The 19,948-nt window shown below is 42.4% G+C and overlaps 1 protein-coding gene across 6 annotated transcripts in view; it reads left to right on the top strand.

Moving 5' to 3' along the window:
- The window catches only part of ANKS1A (ankyrin repeat and sterile alpha motif domain containing 1A), a 178,301-nt gene that overhangs the window by 82,162 nt on the left and 76,191 nt on the right, over window positions 1-19,948 (top strand). For 5 of the 6 annotated variants that reach the window (XM_046640767.1, XM_046640765.1, XM_046640764.1 and 2 more), the window contains 3 exons: window positions 713-909; window positions 4,156-4,248; window positions 9,011-9,131. In XM_046640767.1, coding sequence (XP_046496723.1) covers window positions 713-909; window positions 4,156-4,248; window positions 9,011-9,131 — 411 coding nt within the window. The remainder of the gene's footprint in view (window positions 1-712; window positions 910-4,155; window positions 4,249-9,010; window positions 9,132-19,948) is intronic. The other variant, XM_046640766.1, reaches the window with a different exon arrangement.

Raw genomic sequence — 19,948 nt, 5'->3', positions numbered from 1 at the left:
GTAGAGGTCCATAAGTTAAAGGACACTCAGCCTGTCTGTACTTGAGTCCTTGTCTCCCTCCCCGTCACACTTTTTTTCTTGACCCCATGATCTACTAGGAATGGGATTAGTAGTTCACTGAGCTCTTAGCTTTTAAGGGTTTAAAGCTTACAGTTACAGTTTTGACTATATGCTAGTGACCCAGAGATCCCTGGTCTGTAACAGATGCTAATTTTGCCTTCGCGAATTTGGATGCCAGGTACCCTGAGGTTCTTAGTTATCCAGTGAGTGAGTCTAACGGCTGCAGTGTGTCTGTCTTGGAAAGGCTTGACCATCCTCTATTTGGCTTGAACACATGGAGGTTCTTATTAAGAATTTAAAGGATTACTTAAGTTTTTCAGTTGTACTTTGTGACATTTTATGTTTACATTTATGCTATCATGGTATTGAGGTGTTAGGGAATTTATAAAGGTCTTGGGGAGCATCCCTCATAGATGTCAAGCATTTTCTGTATTGAATTAGAGAAAAATACAGTCAATTCTCAGGGTAGAAAGAGCAGCCGAAGCTCTCTCTATTTATTCCTGTCCACAGAGCAAAGCAGTCTGTTATTTTCCTTGTCTGGGTTAGTGTTTGTCAGGTTCAGGTTACTGAAGGGCCTTTGGGTTGTTGCAGTGAGTGGAAGTCCCAGATTGTTCTCCTTTCATTGCTCTCTTGCTTCTCACCTCCTCTTCAGGGGACGTGGAGAAAGCAGTGACTGAACTGAGCATCGATTTTGACACGAACGCTGAAGAGGAGGGTCCCTACGAGGCGCTGTACAATGCTGTCTCCTGCCATTCGCTGGACAGCATGGCCAGTGGGCGATCGTCTGACCGGGAGTCCGTGAACAAGGAGGCCGAGGCTGCAGGAGTGAAAGCTGCTGGAGTGAGGCCTGTATGTGGCCTGGGGCCCTCAGCCACCTGGCAGCCATGTTGCCAGCCTGTGCTCAGTGGGGTGCTGGGGAGAGGAAGCGTGGCCCCTGGATCCTACTCCCCCTCTTCTCCTGGGCTCTGCTGCTTCTCCCTCTTGCTCAGTGTGGTTAAACTACACAGATCATGTGAAGGTAGAATTTTGGTTTTTCCGATTTCAATATAACCTGTTTGCGTCTTTCTATTACTTTTTGGCCATAGGCAAATTAAAGCATCTTATTTCTATTTAGCCTTAGTGCTGCTTCTGTCTTTGGGGTCTTTGCTATATGTTGTTTGTTTTCTCTCTGGAGAGCTGTTCCGACAGTGAAGGAGCACACTGAAATAAATTCCTGCCTGCCCTGAGCGCGTGCTCACCTTCCATTTGCCCTCAAAGAGTTCTCTGTTTGGCTTTGGACAGAGTCTGTATTCGACATGGCTGTAGCGAGGCTTAATCATACATCGTATGCACTAGCATGTGGCATCCCTGTTTTTCCCAGTTACAACCTCTCCAGCCATTGAAATAATAGGATCAGCAGAACCCTGAATCTTTCCTTCTCAAGGTCCACCTTCCCGTCTTACTGATTCTTTCTCTAGTACTTACTTCTACTTCCAGCCTATTCCTTGTTCTCTAGGCTCTCATCTCTGTTTTCTCCCCTGGGCTTTTACTGTGAGCCTAAGCCTGAATCAGTGCTCCCATTGACCTTCCTTCCTACATTACCAGGCACAGTAATTTGAGGTTTTGAGCACTATGCTTGAACTAAAATGGCCGTTGCTCTAACAGGGTCCCAGGGATAATCCTACCTTGAGGCATATTTTCAGGTGTGTATTATTTCTTCCTATTGGAGAGGCTGACCTTTCTCTCGGGTCGGAGGCTGGCTTATGACCATTTTGATGATCCTTTGACTGCTAGGTGATCTTTGGGCTTTTCAGGTATGCCCTGGGAACAGCCTGATGTTTCTTGGTGTTCTTTTTCGGTAGGCTCCTTGCCCTGCCCTGGAATCGTCCCCGCATGTCAATATGGAGTTTGGAAAGGCTTGCCAGTCTTGTACAGCCCACCAAAGTGGGTGTTAGCAAGGACTGTGGTAAAATTCCTTGGGAGTGGTGAAAGCAAGTACATACGCTGAGTACCGCTAGCATAGTGCTGTGTAGACAGAGCTAGTTAATTTTCACTTCTTTCACTGTGTTAGGTACAAATGAATTAAGCAAATCCACCTGTGAAGGAAGGCGCTCCTTTAAGTGGTACTTACAGGTGATGCCCATTAGAGGGAGCTGGAGGCTTTGCGAGAAGCAGCAGGGTTCCTGAAGTAAGCTTTGAATAACCAAGTTCCTGTAGGGCTTAGCCACTGATTTACAGTGTCTTTGTTCCATCTCACTCCAGGAATCTAGCCTCCCTGTGGTTCTGCTGAGCAGAGACTGATGAGTCTTGGGGTGCATGCTTTGCCTTGGGTGTGTTGTGGCAGTGCTATCTTCTTGGCCCTTGGTAATTAACTGTGACCAAGGGACTCCTACGTCTTGTAAATGCAATGGATGGTACGTATAAACCAGCTCTACTTCCAGGCCCCTGGCCAAATTTCACATTAGAAAAAGAGGCTGGTGCTTTGCTTCTCTTTCTTTCCAGTGTTCCCGTTAATCACTTCTTCCACAGAAGGCTTTCACATTGTTCTTTCTAGGCTCCTTCAGCCTTGGGAGGTCTTCTAGGGTGGGTCCTTGTTGTTGTTGTGTTTCATTTTGTTTTTCCTCAGCTGTTTGTTCCTAAAGTGGGATAACTGGTGCAGATTAGGGACCTGCTCCTTTTGCTATTCTCTTCCTTACAAGGTGTACTGGGACCAAGCTTGTTCCTGTACTTCCAGAGCAAAGAAGGGCGGGGACAGTGGGACTTAGTGGGAAATATGATCTAAATAGCTTTGTTTGGCTTGGACATATGAACGTGTTTTGAAGTTGTTGCCATTGGGCATCCATCTGGTTCCGGGGATTGTGGGAATGACCGATTTATCAAGATATAATACCGAACAGTGAAGCACGTTTTAACAGAGAGATCAGGGATGTTAAATGCTAATTAACCCTGGGAACTCCTAACACATAAGAAACATCTTTCCTTGCAGATTTCCCTGAGTCTCTCACATAATTCAGCATTCACCTCTGCCCTGACTTTTTTGGTAAATACTGCTGTTCTAGCAACACAGTAAACTAACCTACAAATCTGGAAATAAGCCTACAAGCCAACTCCTGTTTCAGGTTCCCACTCTCTTCCCTGTAAGAACATTGATTATCAAGCATGAATAGGACTTTAGAATAGAAACAATGCTGAAAGTACTGCAGGTGCAATGGCAAACCTCTCTTTAGCTTTCTTTCATCAAAGATCATTCTGTGCGATCCTGAAATGATCTATGTGATCTAACAGATACCCTCTTCGGTGAGTTTCTTGCTCTAGGGCAGGGGGCCCACAAACAACTGCCTGTTTTTGTGAATAAAGTTTTATTAGAATACAACCACACTCACTCATTTACATATTTTCTATGGCTACTTTTATACCACGGTAGCAGAGTTAACTGCAAAGCCTAAAATATTTACTGTATGGCCTTTTAAAAGCTTGCCAACTCCTGTTCTAGGGCAGATAACTGACAAGTATTCCTTTTTAAAATGGACTGAGATGAAGTAGGGTTTTCCTATGCTAATGATACGTAATAGTAATATTGAAGGATAGGAGATCAGTTCTGAGCTTTTGCTAATAAATGAGGATAGCATTAACGTTGAGCAGGAATTGATGTTTTTGTCCTTGGTTACTTTCCTCATTACTTCCTTAATAACTCTGGTTTGTTAGAACTCTTTGACAAGCTGATTCTTTTGATTTACTGTTTCCTCTGTCTAGATTAGACTGAGGGTTGAGCCACTGGTTTTCCTATACGTGCTAGAGTCTTATGTATCACTCTTGTGAAGGACATTTTCCGACAAGGCAGTTTTGTGTTTTCAGTGCTGGTATTTCTCGCTGTGGTCAAGGATATGGAAGAGGTGCTTGTAATCTCTGCTGCAAACATCAAAAAGCAAAGAGCATGCTAATTGAATTGTGTGTGCGTGCAGGGTTCTCCATCTGTTCAGATACTAAACCTTGAGTTTAGTCTCTCAGGGGAGTTCTTTACATTATTCCTTTTCATTTCCAAGAGCTAACATAAGAGTAAACCGAAGAGGTAGACACTTGAAAAAAGAGATAGTGAAACATATTTTTCTTCTACAGAGGGAACGTCCACCACCTCCAGCCAAGCCCCCGCCTGACGAAGAGGAGGAAGACCGCATAGATAAGAAGTGTTTTCCCTTGACAGCTTCTGAGGTAGAGGGTTGAGGGTTTATTCCCATCACTGAAATAGGATGTTTTGGAAAGTGCATCAATGTGTGCTTAAAGAAAACTTTGCTTTCTCAGTTTCTTATCACCTCTTTGGATTAGTAAATTTGTATTGTGTCTATCAGTAATCTGCACAAGACCTTTCAAACTCACTTAAAAGTACTAAGCAAAGAATTTTAATAGACCTCTAGCAGACAGGCCAATTATTGATCTACCTTGCCACATGGAAAGGAAAACGTGCACATTTTCTCCTGGCTCCAGTTGGCTAAACACTCACTTTTTGCTTTCGTACCTGTGCTGTCTTTTGATACAAATGTGCAGTATCCCCCTAATCACCCTTCTCCAGGCTGCGTCTTAGCAAGCTTTGCTGATCCTGCCCCAAACGTCTTATTTCTCTTTCTGCATCTTCTCCCTTCATTGCACGTGAAGAATCTGCACCAGGACAAATGTGGAAAATGTCATGAAGGCTCAGAAGAGAAACAGGAGTCATGAGGATGGGGAGATCAAAGAAAGTTATTTGAAAAGAATAGTCCATTTTTTAAGAAAAGAAATGTTATCATGGGGCAAATAGTTCAATCTTCTCACTTAGGTATATGAAGAAAATCATGTTTTCCTTGATCTTTCATCTTCAAAATGTTTCTTTGACACTTCCTACCATTCAGAGAATATGTTTATTGAGTATTTACTCAAAGTATTGCATAATTTCAATAGTTATTTTGTAGTTCATTCAATGTCTGATTGTTCTTTAGAAATCAGGTAATATAAACTAGTCAGTTAAGTCTCATTACTTTATCCCTAGAAATCAGAGTTAAGTTTTTTACAGTATTGACACAATATTGCCATGGACCATCCAGTTATACAGTTTCTTTTATTTAATATAAACTCATGGAAGCAGAATGATGGCTTTAGTTTAACAAAATGTACAAGGAAGGGGCTGGCCCCGTGGCCGAGTGGTTAAGTTCGTGCACTCCACTGCAGGCGGCTCAGGGTTTCGTTGGTTCGAATCCTGGGCGCGGACATGGTACCACTCATCAAGCCACGCTGAGGCGGCATCCCACATGCCACAACTAGAAGGACCACAACTAAAATACACAACTATGTACGGGGGGGCTTTGGGGAGAAAAAGGGAAAAAATAAAAAATCTTAAAAAAAAAGGTACAAGGAAGCTCTTTTAAGAATGTAGAAGTCAGTTTTGGAGATAGGGGACAATTTCTGTGCTGGGTACAAATTCTGTCCTTATTCAATTCTATTCCTTGATTACGAAATGCTTATTGTCATGTGTCAGCTAAGGGGTCTCTAGAATGACAGCCTCTAGGGTAATAGTGTATTGCTGGCAGACACAACTGTGTGTAGTGAGTCCCTACACATTTTTATATAGAGGCTTGCTTCATTACTCCCTTTTTACAAGGAGAAACCTAGTAATATGGAGCATATTCACTTGGGTCTGGGTCTCTGTAAATGCCTTATGCTACCTGTTTATCAAGGACTTGGGTTAAAATTCCTCATGCTCAAGGATAAGAGCAAGGCTCTTAAAAAAATATTGGCTATCAAGGACTTCCTAGTCTCCCAAGGCTTTCTAGAGCATACAATTTGGCAGTAGCACAGTGTCAAGACTTAGGAGGAGAAATCTCCATATTACTCTTCTGGGTGGGAGGCTCTGTCTGAGATACGTCTTTTAGGACTTGCTTCTGGAATTCTGGGTCAGTTGGAGCATCATAGTCAGTATTTGGAAGACCATGAGAATTCTGGCTTTGCTTGCTTAGTGATGATTAGAAGTACATGAATATAGAGGTGATATATCTGGGTCTTATCATTTTAATGGTCAAGGCAGATTCTATTTGCTGTAGTCTAAATGGATAGGTCTTCTCCAAAAGTTGACTTTTTTGGGTTGGGGGGACTCTAGTCTTCACCAGCTTTATTTCTTATACTCTCAAAGCTTTAATATCCTAAACCTCATATCCTAGGAGGCACTGGCCTCATCAAAGTTTACACTGTTGTATTTGGCAAGCTATCTGCCCCAGTGTTCATGTCCTATTCCTGAGGATTGTCATTGTCAGATGACCCACAGAAGCTTTTAAGGAAAGCTGAGTGTACCTGGCTCCAGGAGAGCTTATCAGAGTAATGACTAGATCATGAAAGTGGCTTAAAAAAATTAAGCACATACACACTCATGTGCATGCACATACACTATTTGGATGTTTTTGCCCCGCCAGATGGGCTACCACTGCATCAGACTGACCGTGGTCTTCTCTATGCTCAAATGTGCTGAACGTTCATGGGAAGTTGCAGCTGCTGTGGTATCTCTTCCCAGAAAGCTGCCCACATCCCAACTGGCCGTTCTATGGGTCACAGTTAGGTGGTGACTGGTAGTAGCTTTTCTCTGCAGCAAAAGTGTTCCTTTCCATATAGCAGAGAATATGTTTTTTTGGCTTTGATTTATTGCCAGCCCTGGAAGAAAGGGGAAAAAAGATTAAAGAGTAATTTAGTAAAGAGCAGAATCCTTTCTTTTGAAAATCAGTTATTGCCATATTCACTGTGACACAGGGTTTCTTGAGTGAGAACTAGGAAGGCTCAAAGTAAGTTTATTGCTTTATTATGAAATTTTAATCCCATAGCTGGCAGGGGCCAAGACTAAGAGGAAAAGATCACCCTCTGAGTTGAATGGGTATCAGCAGGGGACTCTCATTAGACATCTGAAGGGGGAAAAGAGTTCCAGATTGGATGGAGAAATTATACCCCAGAAAAAATGAGGCCAGCTTGGTCCAGAATCAGGGGAAATGAATTTCATGGTTCTGGCTCTGCTGGGAGCTCTCTGTGTAACCTTGGGCAAGTCCCTAGACCTCTCTGGGAACCTAGTTTTGTCATCTGCAAAATGAAAGAGCTGGAACCAGGTGCTCTCTAGCTGTGACTGTAATGGTTCCAATCCCTTCCAGCTCTGACATTTGCTGGTTCTCTGCTTCCGGTTGTCATGCACAAGAGCCAGCCACAGAGTGAACACAGGTCCAGTGGGCCTGATTTTCCAGATGGAAGTCATCAGCCCTGTCCTGCTTGAAAAGAAAGGGTATTATGGCCTGGCATCCAGGCTGTCAAATACCTCTCAGAGAAGCGTGCCTGGGGCTATATGAGAGCTCTTGCTGTGTGCAGAACACTCACAGAGTCAGATTTCCAGGGCTCTGCCTAAGTGATAGCTGTGAGTGTGTAAGCCTGCAGAACACCAATTCCTGTCTGTAACGCCTAGGGTCTTAGGTTGGCACTGTACGAACTGCTTAATAGTCCCTCTTTGTTCTCTTAATTGTGTTCCTGTGAAGAGGCTAAGGAATAAGTAATACAGGCAAGTGGCTCATTGTAGTGAAATAGCTTTCAGCTTCCAGGTGGCTTTCAGTAAGTGGAGGTTCCTGCTGTGTTTAGCAGAATTTTGAAAAGAGACTATCATTCTGCCTTTGGAGTGGCAGCCTTGTTAACAAACAGGAGCTGCAGCCTCTCATTTAGTCTGAATCCTTGCTGTCTCATTAGTCCATAACACTGTGAGCTATGCCTCCAAGAAGCAAAACCCTGATGAATCACAAACCTGATTGGTTTCCAGTGAGCTGTGGGACATGTCAGTGAAGAAGGAGATTTCTGTATGTGCCAAAGAATCACACCTGTGTAGGGTACCATTATTTGTTAGGTGGACTTGCGGATTCCCTGTCACCCTCTCATTCATAATATATTACTTATCCTAGCCAAACTGCTCAAGAGAGATTTTGTGGTTTGGTTTATTCTCCTAATAGCTGGTATATGATTATTCTTAATTTGCCTGTGAAACACTTTACATTCTTAGGGCAGGTGAGCTGGTACTATCCTCTAAAGCCAGGGGCTCCTTTCTCTCTGTCAGTGCAACCGTAGCGTTAATCGTGGTGTTTCTGGCTTGGTTCAAGAAGCAGCTTGGCTAATCTGGTACCATAACTCTTGGTGGCCACCAGGCCCTCAGCTGACTAAAGCCAGTTGGTAGGTGTAGGAGCCAGCTCTGGTCCAGTTATTTCACCAGAGATGTTTGGCTTCCTGGGTTAGGGATTTCTTAGTAGACGAGCTGCCTTTTCTCCACTGAAATTCATACTGCCTAGCCACTTGACTCCTTTCAGAACAGAGATTGGTGGACTTAATTTAAAATTGTATCATCATAAATGTGGTAGGAAGTCGGCTTTTGGGAAATTCTCTGTAACTCCAGGACTTTAGGAAGAAAGGCTCACAAAAATAGAGAAGGACTTAACAGAGCACTTTGTTTCTAGTAACAGTCAGTCCTTCAGGGTCGGTCAGAAGTCATTTTGATCCCCTCTCGAGAAGAGGGGAAGGCTTCCAGCCTTGGGGTAGGATGTGTGCATGTTAGGAAGGAAACGTGCGCAGCTTTATGATACACTGTGGCTGAAAACTGCTTGGGAGAAACTATCCACAGGAAAGAGATCATGCAGAACACTGTGGAGATAGGAGAGGCAGGAGAAGGGAGGATCATGGGTTTTATTTATGTTTTTTTGAAGAATAAAATGAGGTAAGGAAAGGGGAGGATTTTAATCAAATGCCGTTGAGGTTTGAGGTGCAGGGGTGTATCCAGAAAGCAGTTGTGATTCCATGTGACACTTGTATTATTTACCTTCTCTTCCCCGCTCTCTTCCTCTCAGGTGAAAAAAGAGCCAATAATCTCTGATTTGTTCAACATAACCTGTTCTGGTATTAGCCACCACACAAGAAGTACTATGGTGTTTTTCTCTCTTAGGTCTTGGCCATGAGACCCTGGATTCAGGGGAGCGCAGCTAGGGAAGAGGACGAGCATCCTTATGAGCTGTTGTTAACAGCAGAAACAAAGAAGCTGGTGTCAGTGGACAGAAAAACAAAAGGTACATCCACCCTACCCCCGCCTCCTGGCAGAAATAACTCCAAAAGGATTTTTAAAGTTGGTGATCCTAAGTGGAAGGAGATGGCGATGTTCCTTGGGATGGGAAAGTTGGGTTTCATGGCAGTCTAAGGTGGTGGATGTATTATGACCTTTCATTTTCAATACCCTGGGTTGGAGTTGGCTTGCCACCTTTTAGCATATGGAGCAAGGAGAAGGTTAGGTCAGCCTAGGAGAGAACCGTGGCAGGAGAGACTGCCAACATTGTGGCAGAGATTGACTTGGGGGTCTCAAATCATAAACTCTCAAGTTAATGCAGTGGAAAAACAAGCCCAGTGAGCAGTCCCTTTGGGTTCAGGCTGACGGCACAGACTCTGCTTTGAGTCCTGACCTCAGAGTGAGACACTCCTGGGGAGGGGCCCGTGATTGGCTGCCACCCGGTAACTAGAGTGCTCTGTCGCCTTGGCCTACTTTCATTGCCTCTGCAAAATTCAGTTTCCTCCATAAGGGAGTGAGTGCTGCAGGACTGAGATCCAGCCTGGCCGATGTAAACGCAGTCGCGACAGAGGTGAGTGTGCACTGCTGGAGAATTTGTGACAACCTCTGTCTCAGGAAGAACAGGAAGGGGCAGTGTGATTCCCACTGCAGTTTGAAGGAACTCCTGTGACCTCCCCCACCTCTCTATAGTTTGTAGGTACTAGGTCCTTCATGGGGTATTATTAAGTGCCTCCTTTCAATCCTAAGACCATGCATGGTTCAGGTAAGAATGGGGGATTCGATGGTTTCTTTTAAACCATCAGAGGGTAGGGATGGCAAAGAGAATGTGTGCATATGTGTATGACATTGTAGATCTTCTTTTTAATGGTCCTGTTTAAAAGGTTTCTCTTCCAGCATGCAGAAATTTCGTGGTTGGTTTCATAGTAGTTGTTCTGTTTTGTTTTTTGTAGTTTCCATTTGGAGCTCTAAAAAAAAGTTGTTTAGATACAGTAAAATTCATCCTTTTTGTGTACAATTCTGTGAGTTTTGAGAAATACAGTTGTATATAACTGCCACTATAATGAAGATACAGAACAGTTTCGTCACACCAAAAAATTCTCCTGCATCCCTTTGTAGTCAGTCCTGCACCCCTCCCTTACCCCTGGAAACCCCTGCTCTTGTGTGTGTCCCAATAATTTTGCCTTTTCCAGAGTGTCATATAAATGGAATCACACAGTATGTACCCTTGGGAGTCTGGCCACTTTCACTTCGCATAATTCACTTGAGCTTCATCCATGTTGTTGCATATATCAATAATTTGTTCCTTTTCATTGCTGACTAGTATTCCATTGTATGTGAAGTACATACATACTATGTGTATACCACAGTTCATCCATTCTCTAGTTGAGGGACATTTGGGTCATTTATAGTTTTTGCCAATTACAAATAAAGCTACTGTAAATACTGCATACAGGTTATGTGTGAACATAGGTTTCATTACTCTTGAGTAAACACTAGGAATGGGAATTGCCGGGTCCTAGCTAAACACCTGCTTAACTTTAAAGGAAACTGCCAAACCACGTTCTCAGGATAGGTATACCATTTTGCATTCCCATCAGAGTTACAGTTGCTGTATATTCTCCCCAGCACTTAATATTGTCAAGTTTTTAAATTTTTAGTCATTCTAATAAGCGTGTAATGAGATTTCATTGTGGATTTAATTTGCATTTCCCTAATGACTAATGATGTTGGACATCCATTAATGTGATTATTTGCCATCTTTGTATCTAATAAAGTATCTGTTCAAATTTTGTGCTCATTTTAAAAGATTGGATTGTTTCCTTACTATTGAGTTGTGAGAGTTCTTCATATATTTTGGACACAAGTTTTTTTATCTGATATATGATTTTCTTCTAGTCTGTGATTCGTCTTTTTATTCCCTTAACAGTGTCTTTTGAAGAGCAGAGGTTCTTAATTGTGATGAAGTTCTATTTATTCTCTTTTTTTTTAATGGATAAGGTCACAAATATTTTTTCTGATGTTTTATTGTAGAAATTTTATAGCTTTAGGTATACGTTTAGGTCTGTGATCCATTTTAAGTTAATCTTCATATATGGTGTGAGGTATGAGTGGAGGTGCATTTTTTTGCATATGAATGTCCAATTGTTTCAGCATGATTTGTTGAAAATGCTATCCTTTCTTCATGCAGTTGCCTTTGCCACTTTGTTATTCTTCTTTTCAGAATTTTTCTAGATATTCTAGTTCTTTCATCTTTTCATACAAAAATTTAGAATCAGCTTGTTGATTTGCACAAAAAGTCCTGCTGGGATTTTTACTGGGATTGTGTCGAATCTGTGTAGCAATTTGGGAAGAAGTGATGTCTTAACTGTACTGAGTCTTCGAATCACATTGGTAGATTTTTAATTAATTAAACTAATTAATTTGCTTCTTTTTTTTGTTTGAGGAAGATTAGCCCTGAGCTAACTACTGCCTGTCCTCCTCCTTTTGCTGAGGAAGACTGGCCCTGAGCTAACATCCGTGCCCATCTTCCTCTACTGTATATGTGGGACGCCTACCAGCATGGTGTGCCAGGCGGTGCCATGTCTGCACTCGGGACCTGAACTGGGGAACCCCTGGCCGCTGAGAAGTGGAACGTGCGAACTTAACCGCTGTGCCACCGGGCTGGCCCTGATCCTTAATTGATTTAGAGAGAGTGGAGTAGAGCGCCGATGCCTTCTCTAGTTGTTTAATAATAAATCGTACTGAAATTAACCCTTAAAGAATAAACACTTACTTAATTTAATGCTCTGTTTGAAAGCGGTTCTTAGTGAGGGAAGAATCTTTAGCATCATGGAAGAGGGAGATGCCAGTTCTTTCTCTTTTTCAAAGGCTTGATCTGGAACCACTGTAAGATAACTGGCTCAACCTTTGGAAGGAAGAAAAGGGGAAAGTCAGACAAACTTCATAAACGAGGCTGGTTTCCTTGGCTGCCGAGTGCCCTTGATAGAGAACTTTCTGTTTTCAGGTCAAGAGATCTAAAGGTTAAGGAGGGACCTGCCACAGAGGACTTCAGACCCCACGTCTAGTCCTCCTTTGCTTTGGTTTCTTCCAGCTTGCAATATTGGGCTGTTAAGAGTGGGCCATGCAGGAAGCAGATTTAATTGAACCACAGCATGTGGGGTGTGCCTGCCTCCAGGCTAGCTGCTTAGATCACTCAAAGAGCTTTCAGACAAAGGAGTTGAGACGTTCAAGATGAAATGGGCTCTGCCGGTTTCTCAGTAGCCTGGAAGGAATGCCTGCTGGGCCGGCGAAAGTGAGGCCAGTCAGCAGACGGTGCTGTGGGTTAGGACATGTTAAGTCTTTCCTGCTTTTCCACTGATGTCATTATCTTAGGCAGTTTTTATGAATTAATTCATCAGTTTTCAAAAGGCCACGTTAATGAGCCTGCCAGAACTTTCAGCCCTCCTTGCTATAATTCATGAAACTACAATGTGAGGGGTGGGATGGGAGATTTTTAAAATTACATTTTAAAATTACCTTTTTATTAGCTCCCTGGAAAACAAATTCAATCAATACATAAGTGAATACAAATAAAATGCTCAGGTCCTTCTCACCTCTCCGCTGCTCACACTTGCCAGAGGTGACCACAGTTTGAAAGTGTAGTGTACGCTTCAGGCCATTTGCTATCATTATACAAAAGTGACTGTGTAAGATTGTTTTGTTTGAATTTAACCTAAAATGTTTGCATTTAACCTAAAATCCTATTTTACAAACGATTTTGCAAGCTTTTTTATTTACCTTGTTTATAGAATATAGATACAATTTGGTCTTAGTTCTTACATAAAGTTCTTACTTTATTCTTTTTCAATGGTTGTTAAATATCCCGTGACTCATTTTTCTGTTCTCCAATTGATAGATGTTTAAGTGGCCTCCAGTATTTCTCTGTCATAAATTATGCTGCCATGGACATTCCGTACACAGATTCTTACATGCTTATAAGAGTATTTCTTAAAAGACATTGACGGAAAGTAGGATTAGCCAGTCAGAGTGTAGGTGCAGATCTGGATCTAATTGGTGGAGCTAAATTGCCCTCTCTTAGTGGTGAAAAAGCCCTCTCTTTTCTCCATACCTTCACCAACACAGAGTATTATTGCTCTTTAATGTTTTTCACCATGATAAGTAAAAAAGTGTCTTTTGAAATTGGCATTTGCCTGATCTAGTGAATTTGAGCATCTTATCTTATTGATTAGTGTTGTATATTTAGTCTATGAGTTGCCTATCTTTTTTTTTTCTATTTAGAAATTGATTGTAGTGGAAACAGTTCATATAAATACCGATTTGGCCAAAGTGATGCTCAGAGGAAAGTTCATATCCTTAAATTCATTTGTTAAGAAACAAGGAAGACTAAAACTTAACCAAAAGAAAGTAGCAGAGGGCCAGCTCGGTGGTGCAGTGGTTAAGTTCACACATTCTGCTTCGGCGGCCTGGGGTTCGCTGGTTCGGATCCTGGGTGTGGACCTATGCACTGCCTGTCGAGCCATGCTGTGGCAGGTGTCCCACATATATAGTAGAAGAAGATGGGCATGGATGTTAGCTCAGGGCCAGTCTTCCTCAGCAAAAAAAGAGGAGGATTGGCAGCAGATGTTAGCTCAGTGCTAATCTTCCTCAAAAAAAAAGAAAGTAAGTAGCAGAGAGGAATTAATAAAGATAAAAGCAGATAGTATACTTCGCATACTTTATGTATGCATGTTACACCTCAATTAAAGAAAAAATAAAAGCGGAAATAATGAAGTAAAAAAAACCCCAAAAAAGCAGTAGACTTGATCATTACAATGAAAACTTGTTTGTTCTTATGAATATATCAGACAATTCTGATCAAGAAAAGGAAAAAAACCCCCAACGTGTAGGAATAATATAAAGAATATATATAAGGACAAATTCAGAGACTTTTTAAAATCTCTCTGATTTTAAAATTAAGATTATTTTAAAATCTTAAATAATAAGAGAATTTATAGGAATACATTTTATGTGGTTAGTTAGAGTTGCTACTATCCCTCTGGGATGAATTGTCTGGGAGAGTTATTGGTTCCTCACAATGACTGGTAGAAGTGGGGTTTCTATTGGCATTTAGTGACTGGTGACCAGGAATGCTAAGCATCTTGCACTATGCAGGACATTTCAGTGAAGAATTTTCCCACCCAAAAATGCCATTTGTGTCTGTAGATATTATAAAAACTGACAGAAGTAGAAAGCTTTACTAGATCCATGAAGCAGAAAACCCATCCCTCCAAAAGGCACTAGGCTCAGATGGTTTTATGATAGTTTTATGCAACAATGTCTTCCTCTGTTATTTGAATTGTTTCAAATGTAGAAACAGTCTTCTGAAATTTTTATACAAGGCTAGCATAACTGAGAGCAATGCCTCCTGTTTCTCGTTGCTTAGTCATTTATTTCTCTTTAGGGTTTAACTCTTTGCCCACTGGACATTCTGGACATACTACTGCTCAGAGAAACAGTGGATAACTTTCTAGGTTTAATAGCAGATAGGAAAGTAGCCAAAGTAGCCAAGACCTCTAAAAGTCATTATTCTCTGTAGTACTTTTCTGCAGCGTCCACTAATAGAGCTTAGATCCAGGTGGTTACTTAGGGAGTGATGAATGATTATCTGAAGACAGTGCTACAGGTAGACTCTTTGGTACACAGTTAAATTCCTGAGGTTTTTTAATGCACTTAAGTCAGTATTCCTGAGCTATGCATTTAGGTCTGTATGAAGTTTGTGCATGAGTATGAAGACCTTAATCCTCTTGGAGGGAAGGAAAGTGTCATTTTATTTTATTTTGTTAAGTTTTTTTGAGGAAGACTGGCCTTGAGCTAACATCTGTGCCATCTTCCTCTAGTTTATATGTGGGATGCCCTCCACGGCATGGCTTAGCAAGTGGTGCCTAGGTCCACACCTGGGATCCGAACCTGCGAGCCCTGGGCCACTGAAGCAGAATGTGCTAACTTAACTGCTGCACCACAGGGCTGGCCCCAGAAAATATTATTTTAGCTTCTCCCTACTCCCACGTCCAGAGTGCTTCCAATTCCTGAGCCTTTGGGGAATTCTATAGTGTAAGTCTTGGCTTTTTCCTTTGCCAGCTTGGAATTCTCAGGTGTGTTTCCATCTGCAGTCTTACTTTTATTTTTGGTTTAGTAAGACTTCAGGAAGAAGATTAAATAGGTACCTGTGTTCAATCCACCATCTTTACCTGCAAGTCCAGGCCAGCTTTTCATAGTAGGTTCCAAGGGGTAAGTTTGGGTGCTTTTCCCAAAGACAAGAAATCTAAAGAGACAGTTTAATAATTAAGCCTTATCTTCAGCAGCTTCCTCTTCTCTCACCGTCTTGGCATTAAAGGAGCTCCTGCTGAAAGCCCCACTGTGTAACTGTCTTCCTCTTATCACTTTATATTTCTGAGTTGGAATAGTTCACTTTTCTTTCCATTATGGAACAAACCCAAGCTTTGTGAACTATACATCTATATTTTCTTCCACCAAATGTATTGACAGCCATTTATCTACATATGTAAAATAATCATAACACGGAAGAATACGTTAAGTTCGTATAAAGAGGTATAAAAGTAATTTTGGAGTTCAAAAGAGGGATATGTTATGTCAGTGTAGGAAATCAGTGATGTCTTCATGGAGGAAGTGGCATTTGAGCTGAACCCCAAAATCGAGGCTTCTACTTGATAGGCAGAAGTAACAAGGAAGGAGAGGGCATTCTAGGCAGAGGGAGTAGCATAAACAACAGTGAGATGACGGGAGACGATGGAGCACATGTTAGGAGAGTGGTGAGTAATCCAGTTTGGCTGGAACAAAGAACTGGTCTTGGAGTATTAGATCTCAAATGTCAGTCTTTATTCCAAAGACAGTGCAGTGTTGTTGAAGCTTTTTGAATGAGACAACAGGATAGAAGCCACACTGTAAGTATGTATAATTGTGGGATCTTAGATTACAGTTGGGAGAGACTAGAGGCAGGAATACCCTGAAGTCAAGAGACTTCAAGGAATCTCTTGATGGAAATTAGGGTCCAAACCAGGGGGACAGTAGGAAGTGATAGGAAGGAGGGTTTGGATGGCAGAGGTATTGAGGAGGCAGAATTAACAGGACCTGACAGCCAAATGTGGAAGAATGAGGAGGAGAGGGTATTGAGGATGATCCTGAGGTTTTAAACCTGGTTAATTGGGAAAATATTGTGCAGCAGACATAGGGGTTGAAGGAGGGACACGTTTGAGGGAAGACGTTAAGTTTAATTTTGAATATGTTAAGTTTGAGGTCTTTCAGATGCCAAGAGAAATATTCCATAAACACTTGGAAATGGGGGTCTCATGTTCAAGAGAGAGTTAAAGATTCGAAATACGAATTCATGAATCTTCCAGGTAGAAGTGATGGTTAACATAGAAGATAATTAATTGCTGAGGGAAAGACTAGAGAGGCTGAAGAAGTCAAGAATAGAACTGGGGCTGGCCCCGTGGCCGAGTGGTTAAGTTCGCGCACTCCGCTGGAGGCGGCCCAGTGTTTCGTTGGTTCGAATCCTGGGCGCAGACATGGCACTGCTCATCAAACCATGCTGAGGCAGCATCCCACATGGCACAACTAGAAGGACCCACAACGAAGAATATGCAACTATGTACCGGGGGGCTTTGGGGAGAAAGAGGAAAAAAATAAAATCTTATAAAAGATAAAGAATAGAACTTATATTTAGAGGCACGAGGGGGAAGAAACATAAGAAGATAACCAGAACAACGCAGTGTCTTAGAAGCCAAGGCTGAATGTGATGTAAACCCCAAAATAACTGTGGTTTAAACAAAATAGAAGTCCAGAATTAAGGAGTCCGGGGCTAGTCTGGCAGTTAATAACGGTCAAGGACCTAGTCTCCTTCTGCCATCACATGGTTCAAGATGACTAGTCAAGTTGAGGCTATCAGCACAGGAAGGAAGAAAGGGGAGAAGAAGGCACTTTAGAGACAGTTCTCAAAAGTTGCACATACCACTATCACTTATAACCCACTGGCCAGAATGGTCATGTGGCCACACCTAGCTAAAAGGAGATGGGAAATGTAGTCTTTATTCTAGGTGGCTGTGAGCCAATCTAAAAAGACCCCATAACCAAGGAAGAAGGGGAGAGTGGATATTGGGGACAGCCACTAAACGGTGTCAGATGATATAGAAAGAGCCAGACGGATGAAGACTAGAAAAACGGTTAGGTAATTAGAAGGCCATTGGTAAATCCTAGACAGGGAACTATTTCTCTGAGGCAGGTGGGAAGCGCTGAAATTATCCCCAAATTTTATCATGGCTTTGAGAGTAGTTAAGGAAGTTTAGTCTAAGTCTTCTCAGGAAATTGATGTGGTTGTCCTCTAAGAGTATAGACACTGTGGGGAAGGTGACAGTCCGAAGAGAGTGGAAGAGATGAGGAATCGATCTCAAGGTGGTATCACAGTTTTCAAGAAATGAATAAAAGGATATCTGGGCCTGGTAATCAGGCTTGCATTTAGATTCTTGCTCTACTACTTATTGCTGGTGACCCTGGGTCATTTAACCTGTTTAAGCATCATTTTCTACATGTAAAGTAGAGATACAAATTGTTACCTCGTGGTTGTTGTGAATATTAAAAAAGAAAATGCTTAGCACAGTGTCTGGCACAGAGTAACTAGTACCTGATAGATTGTAGCTGTTGGAAGCCAGCTGAATTAAATAAATTGGTGGAGGACTCAGTCAGTTGTTTCTTGAGTATTCAACAGGGCTCAACATTCCAGCAACTGGAGAAGAGAAAGCAAATGGTTGTGAACACCCAGTGTTGGAACTGGCAGAAGATCAAGGGAAACAGAGATGGCAAGTGTGCTGTTAAATTAGGCACGGTTAAATATCACGGCTGGTTGGAGGACTGATCCAGGCAGGGCTGGTATATTGAATAGGAGAGTCTGCGGACCCACAGGTCCCCAGAGGCAGTGAACAGACTCTTCAGGAGGAGTTTAAGGAAATGGGGAAGACATAAGGTAATCAGGATCAAGTCAAGGTGGAATAGTCCCAAGCCCCAGAGTCAGGCTGTACCGTACCTCTGGGTGCTGCGGTGGGTGGAGATGGTTTCTGACCTGAAGACTCTCCACTGTGCTGTTAAATATCACCCTGAACCAAACTCGCAAGACTGCTGGACCTTACCCGGCATTTGAGTTTTATTCTGCCTGATTTACAAGGCCACTTAGAAGAAATCAGTCTCCTTTGCAGAGTAGGGAGAAAGGAAACCAGCCTCTGTGTTCAGTGTTAGCGTGAAGAGCAGTTTGGAAATGGCCATAAATGAAAAATGATGATAATGATGGCAGCTACCATTTACTGAATGCTTCTTATGGGCCAGCCATGAGCTGAGTTTATTTACACTGATTAGGTCATTGAATATCTCAAGACAAATCTTCCGGGTAGGGGCTATTTTTATCCCTGTTTAATAGATGAGGAAGAAGTGAGGCGTTAGAGCTGGGCTTTAAGCCCTAGTCTGGCTGAATCCAAAGCCTGTTTAACCATGAGGTTAAAGCATTTCATCCGAAGCCCTGCTGCTATTCACATTCTGAATATCATGGAGCTGGAAAGGAGCTCAGGTCGTCTAATCACAGATTCAAACCACATTAAATCTCAAAGCCCTAGAGAATGCATACCAGCCATTCATTTTTTGAAAGAGACCCAGAGAGGAAAATCACGGGGCTGGGACTATAACCTGAGCCTCTTGAATCACGGTCCAGCTCTCGTTCTAGTTCTCTGGCTGCCATGGACCAGAATGGACTCTCAGTCTATTTGTCTTATCAGATGACAATCTCCAGCAAATGGCTGCGTAACCCAGTTGGCACCTTCATTTTGGGGATAGCTTAGTGACCCTCCAAAAGCAGCCATGTACTTAGGAACTTTCCTGGACACATGGTTTCCGATGCCCACCGCATTGACTAGATATTGGAGGGTTCCAATCGTAATGGAACAAAAAAAGCAAAACAGTCTGGGAAACTGGAGTCCCCCAGCCTTCTGCTCTGGGTCTGTGGACTCATTTGACTTAGCAACTCCTCACACGAGCTGCATTTTTCAGCCCTAATTTAAGCAGGCAGAGATGACTGAAAGTGTGCAAACGTTAAAATGTTATTATTCAAAAGCCCTTGAGATCCCCATGGATCATCATAGTAATTAAAATGCAGCACAGAAGACCCCTCGCTTCAGCAGCTTACAGGGTAAAAGGAAAATGAACACCCAGAATGAATAAAGATTGCAAGTTGAAGGGACTGGGAATTAGCATGCTGTTGTGTCATCTTCGCTGGAGCAGCTGGCCTTGAAGTGTGGGGAGAGTAAGGAAACAGCCTCCCTGTGTCCTAGTCCCTCCTGTTTCTCTCCTAGAAGGTCAGGTTGCAAGGAGTGCTGAGGGCAGTGAGGGAGGAGGGTTGGAAGCTGTGAGCTCCATGGGTGGGAGCATAATGATTCCCATCAGAAGGAAGGCCCTAGGCCTGAAGATGCTCCTCTGCGAGTCCAGGAGTCCCTAGGCATGAGGTTCATGTCTTCGCTTTTTCTAATGTATTTCCACTTCTCTTTCAGCCTGTCAAGGCCTTACTTCTCCTTCAATGTCCAGCTCGAAAGCTACCTCTTCTGAAGTCAATTGGTTCAAAATAATCACACTTTCTTTTCTGCTCACTATGCATTTGGTTTATACTTTTTTTAAAGCATCTATTAATTTTTGCCTTGAATTCTAGTTATTTCTGTATATGCTAGTCTCTTCACATAGCTGGTCAGCCCATTGAGCAGATTCAGTGTCTTCATCTTTATATCTCCTGGGTGC

This window comes from Equus quagga, chromosome 15 (genome assembly GCF_021613505.1).
Source record: "Equus quagga isolate Etosha38 chromosome 15, UCLA_HA_Equagga_1.0, whole genome shotgun sequence".
NCBI lineage: Eukaryota > Metazoa > Chordata > Mammalia > Perissodactyla > Equidae > Equus > Equus quagga.
Note: the sequence above shows the minus strand (reverse complement) of the source record. Positions and strands in the feature narration are given on the sequence as shown.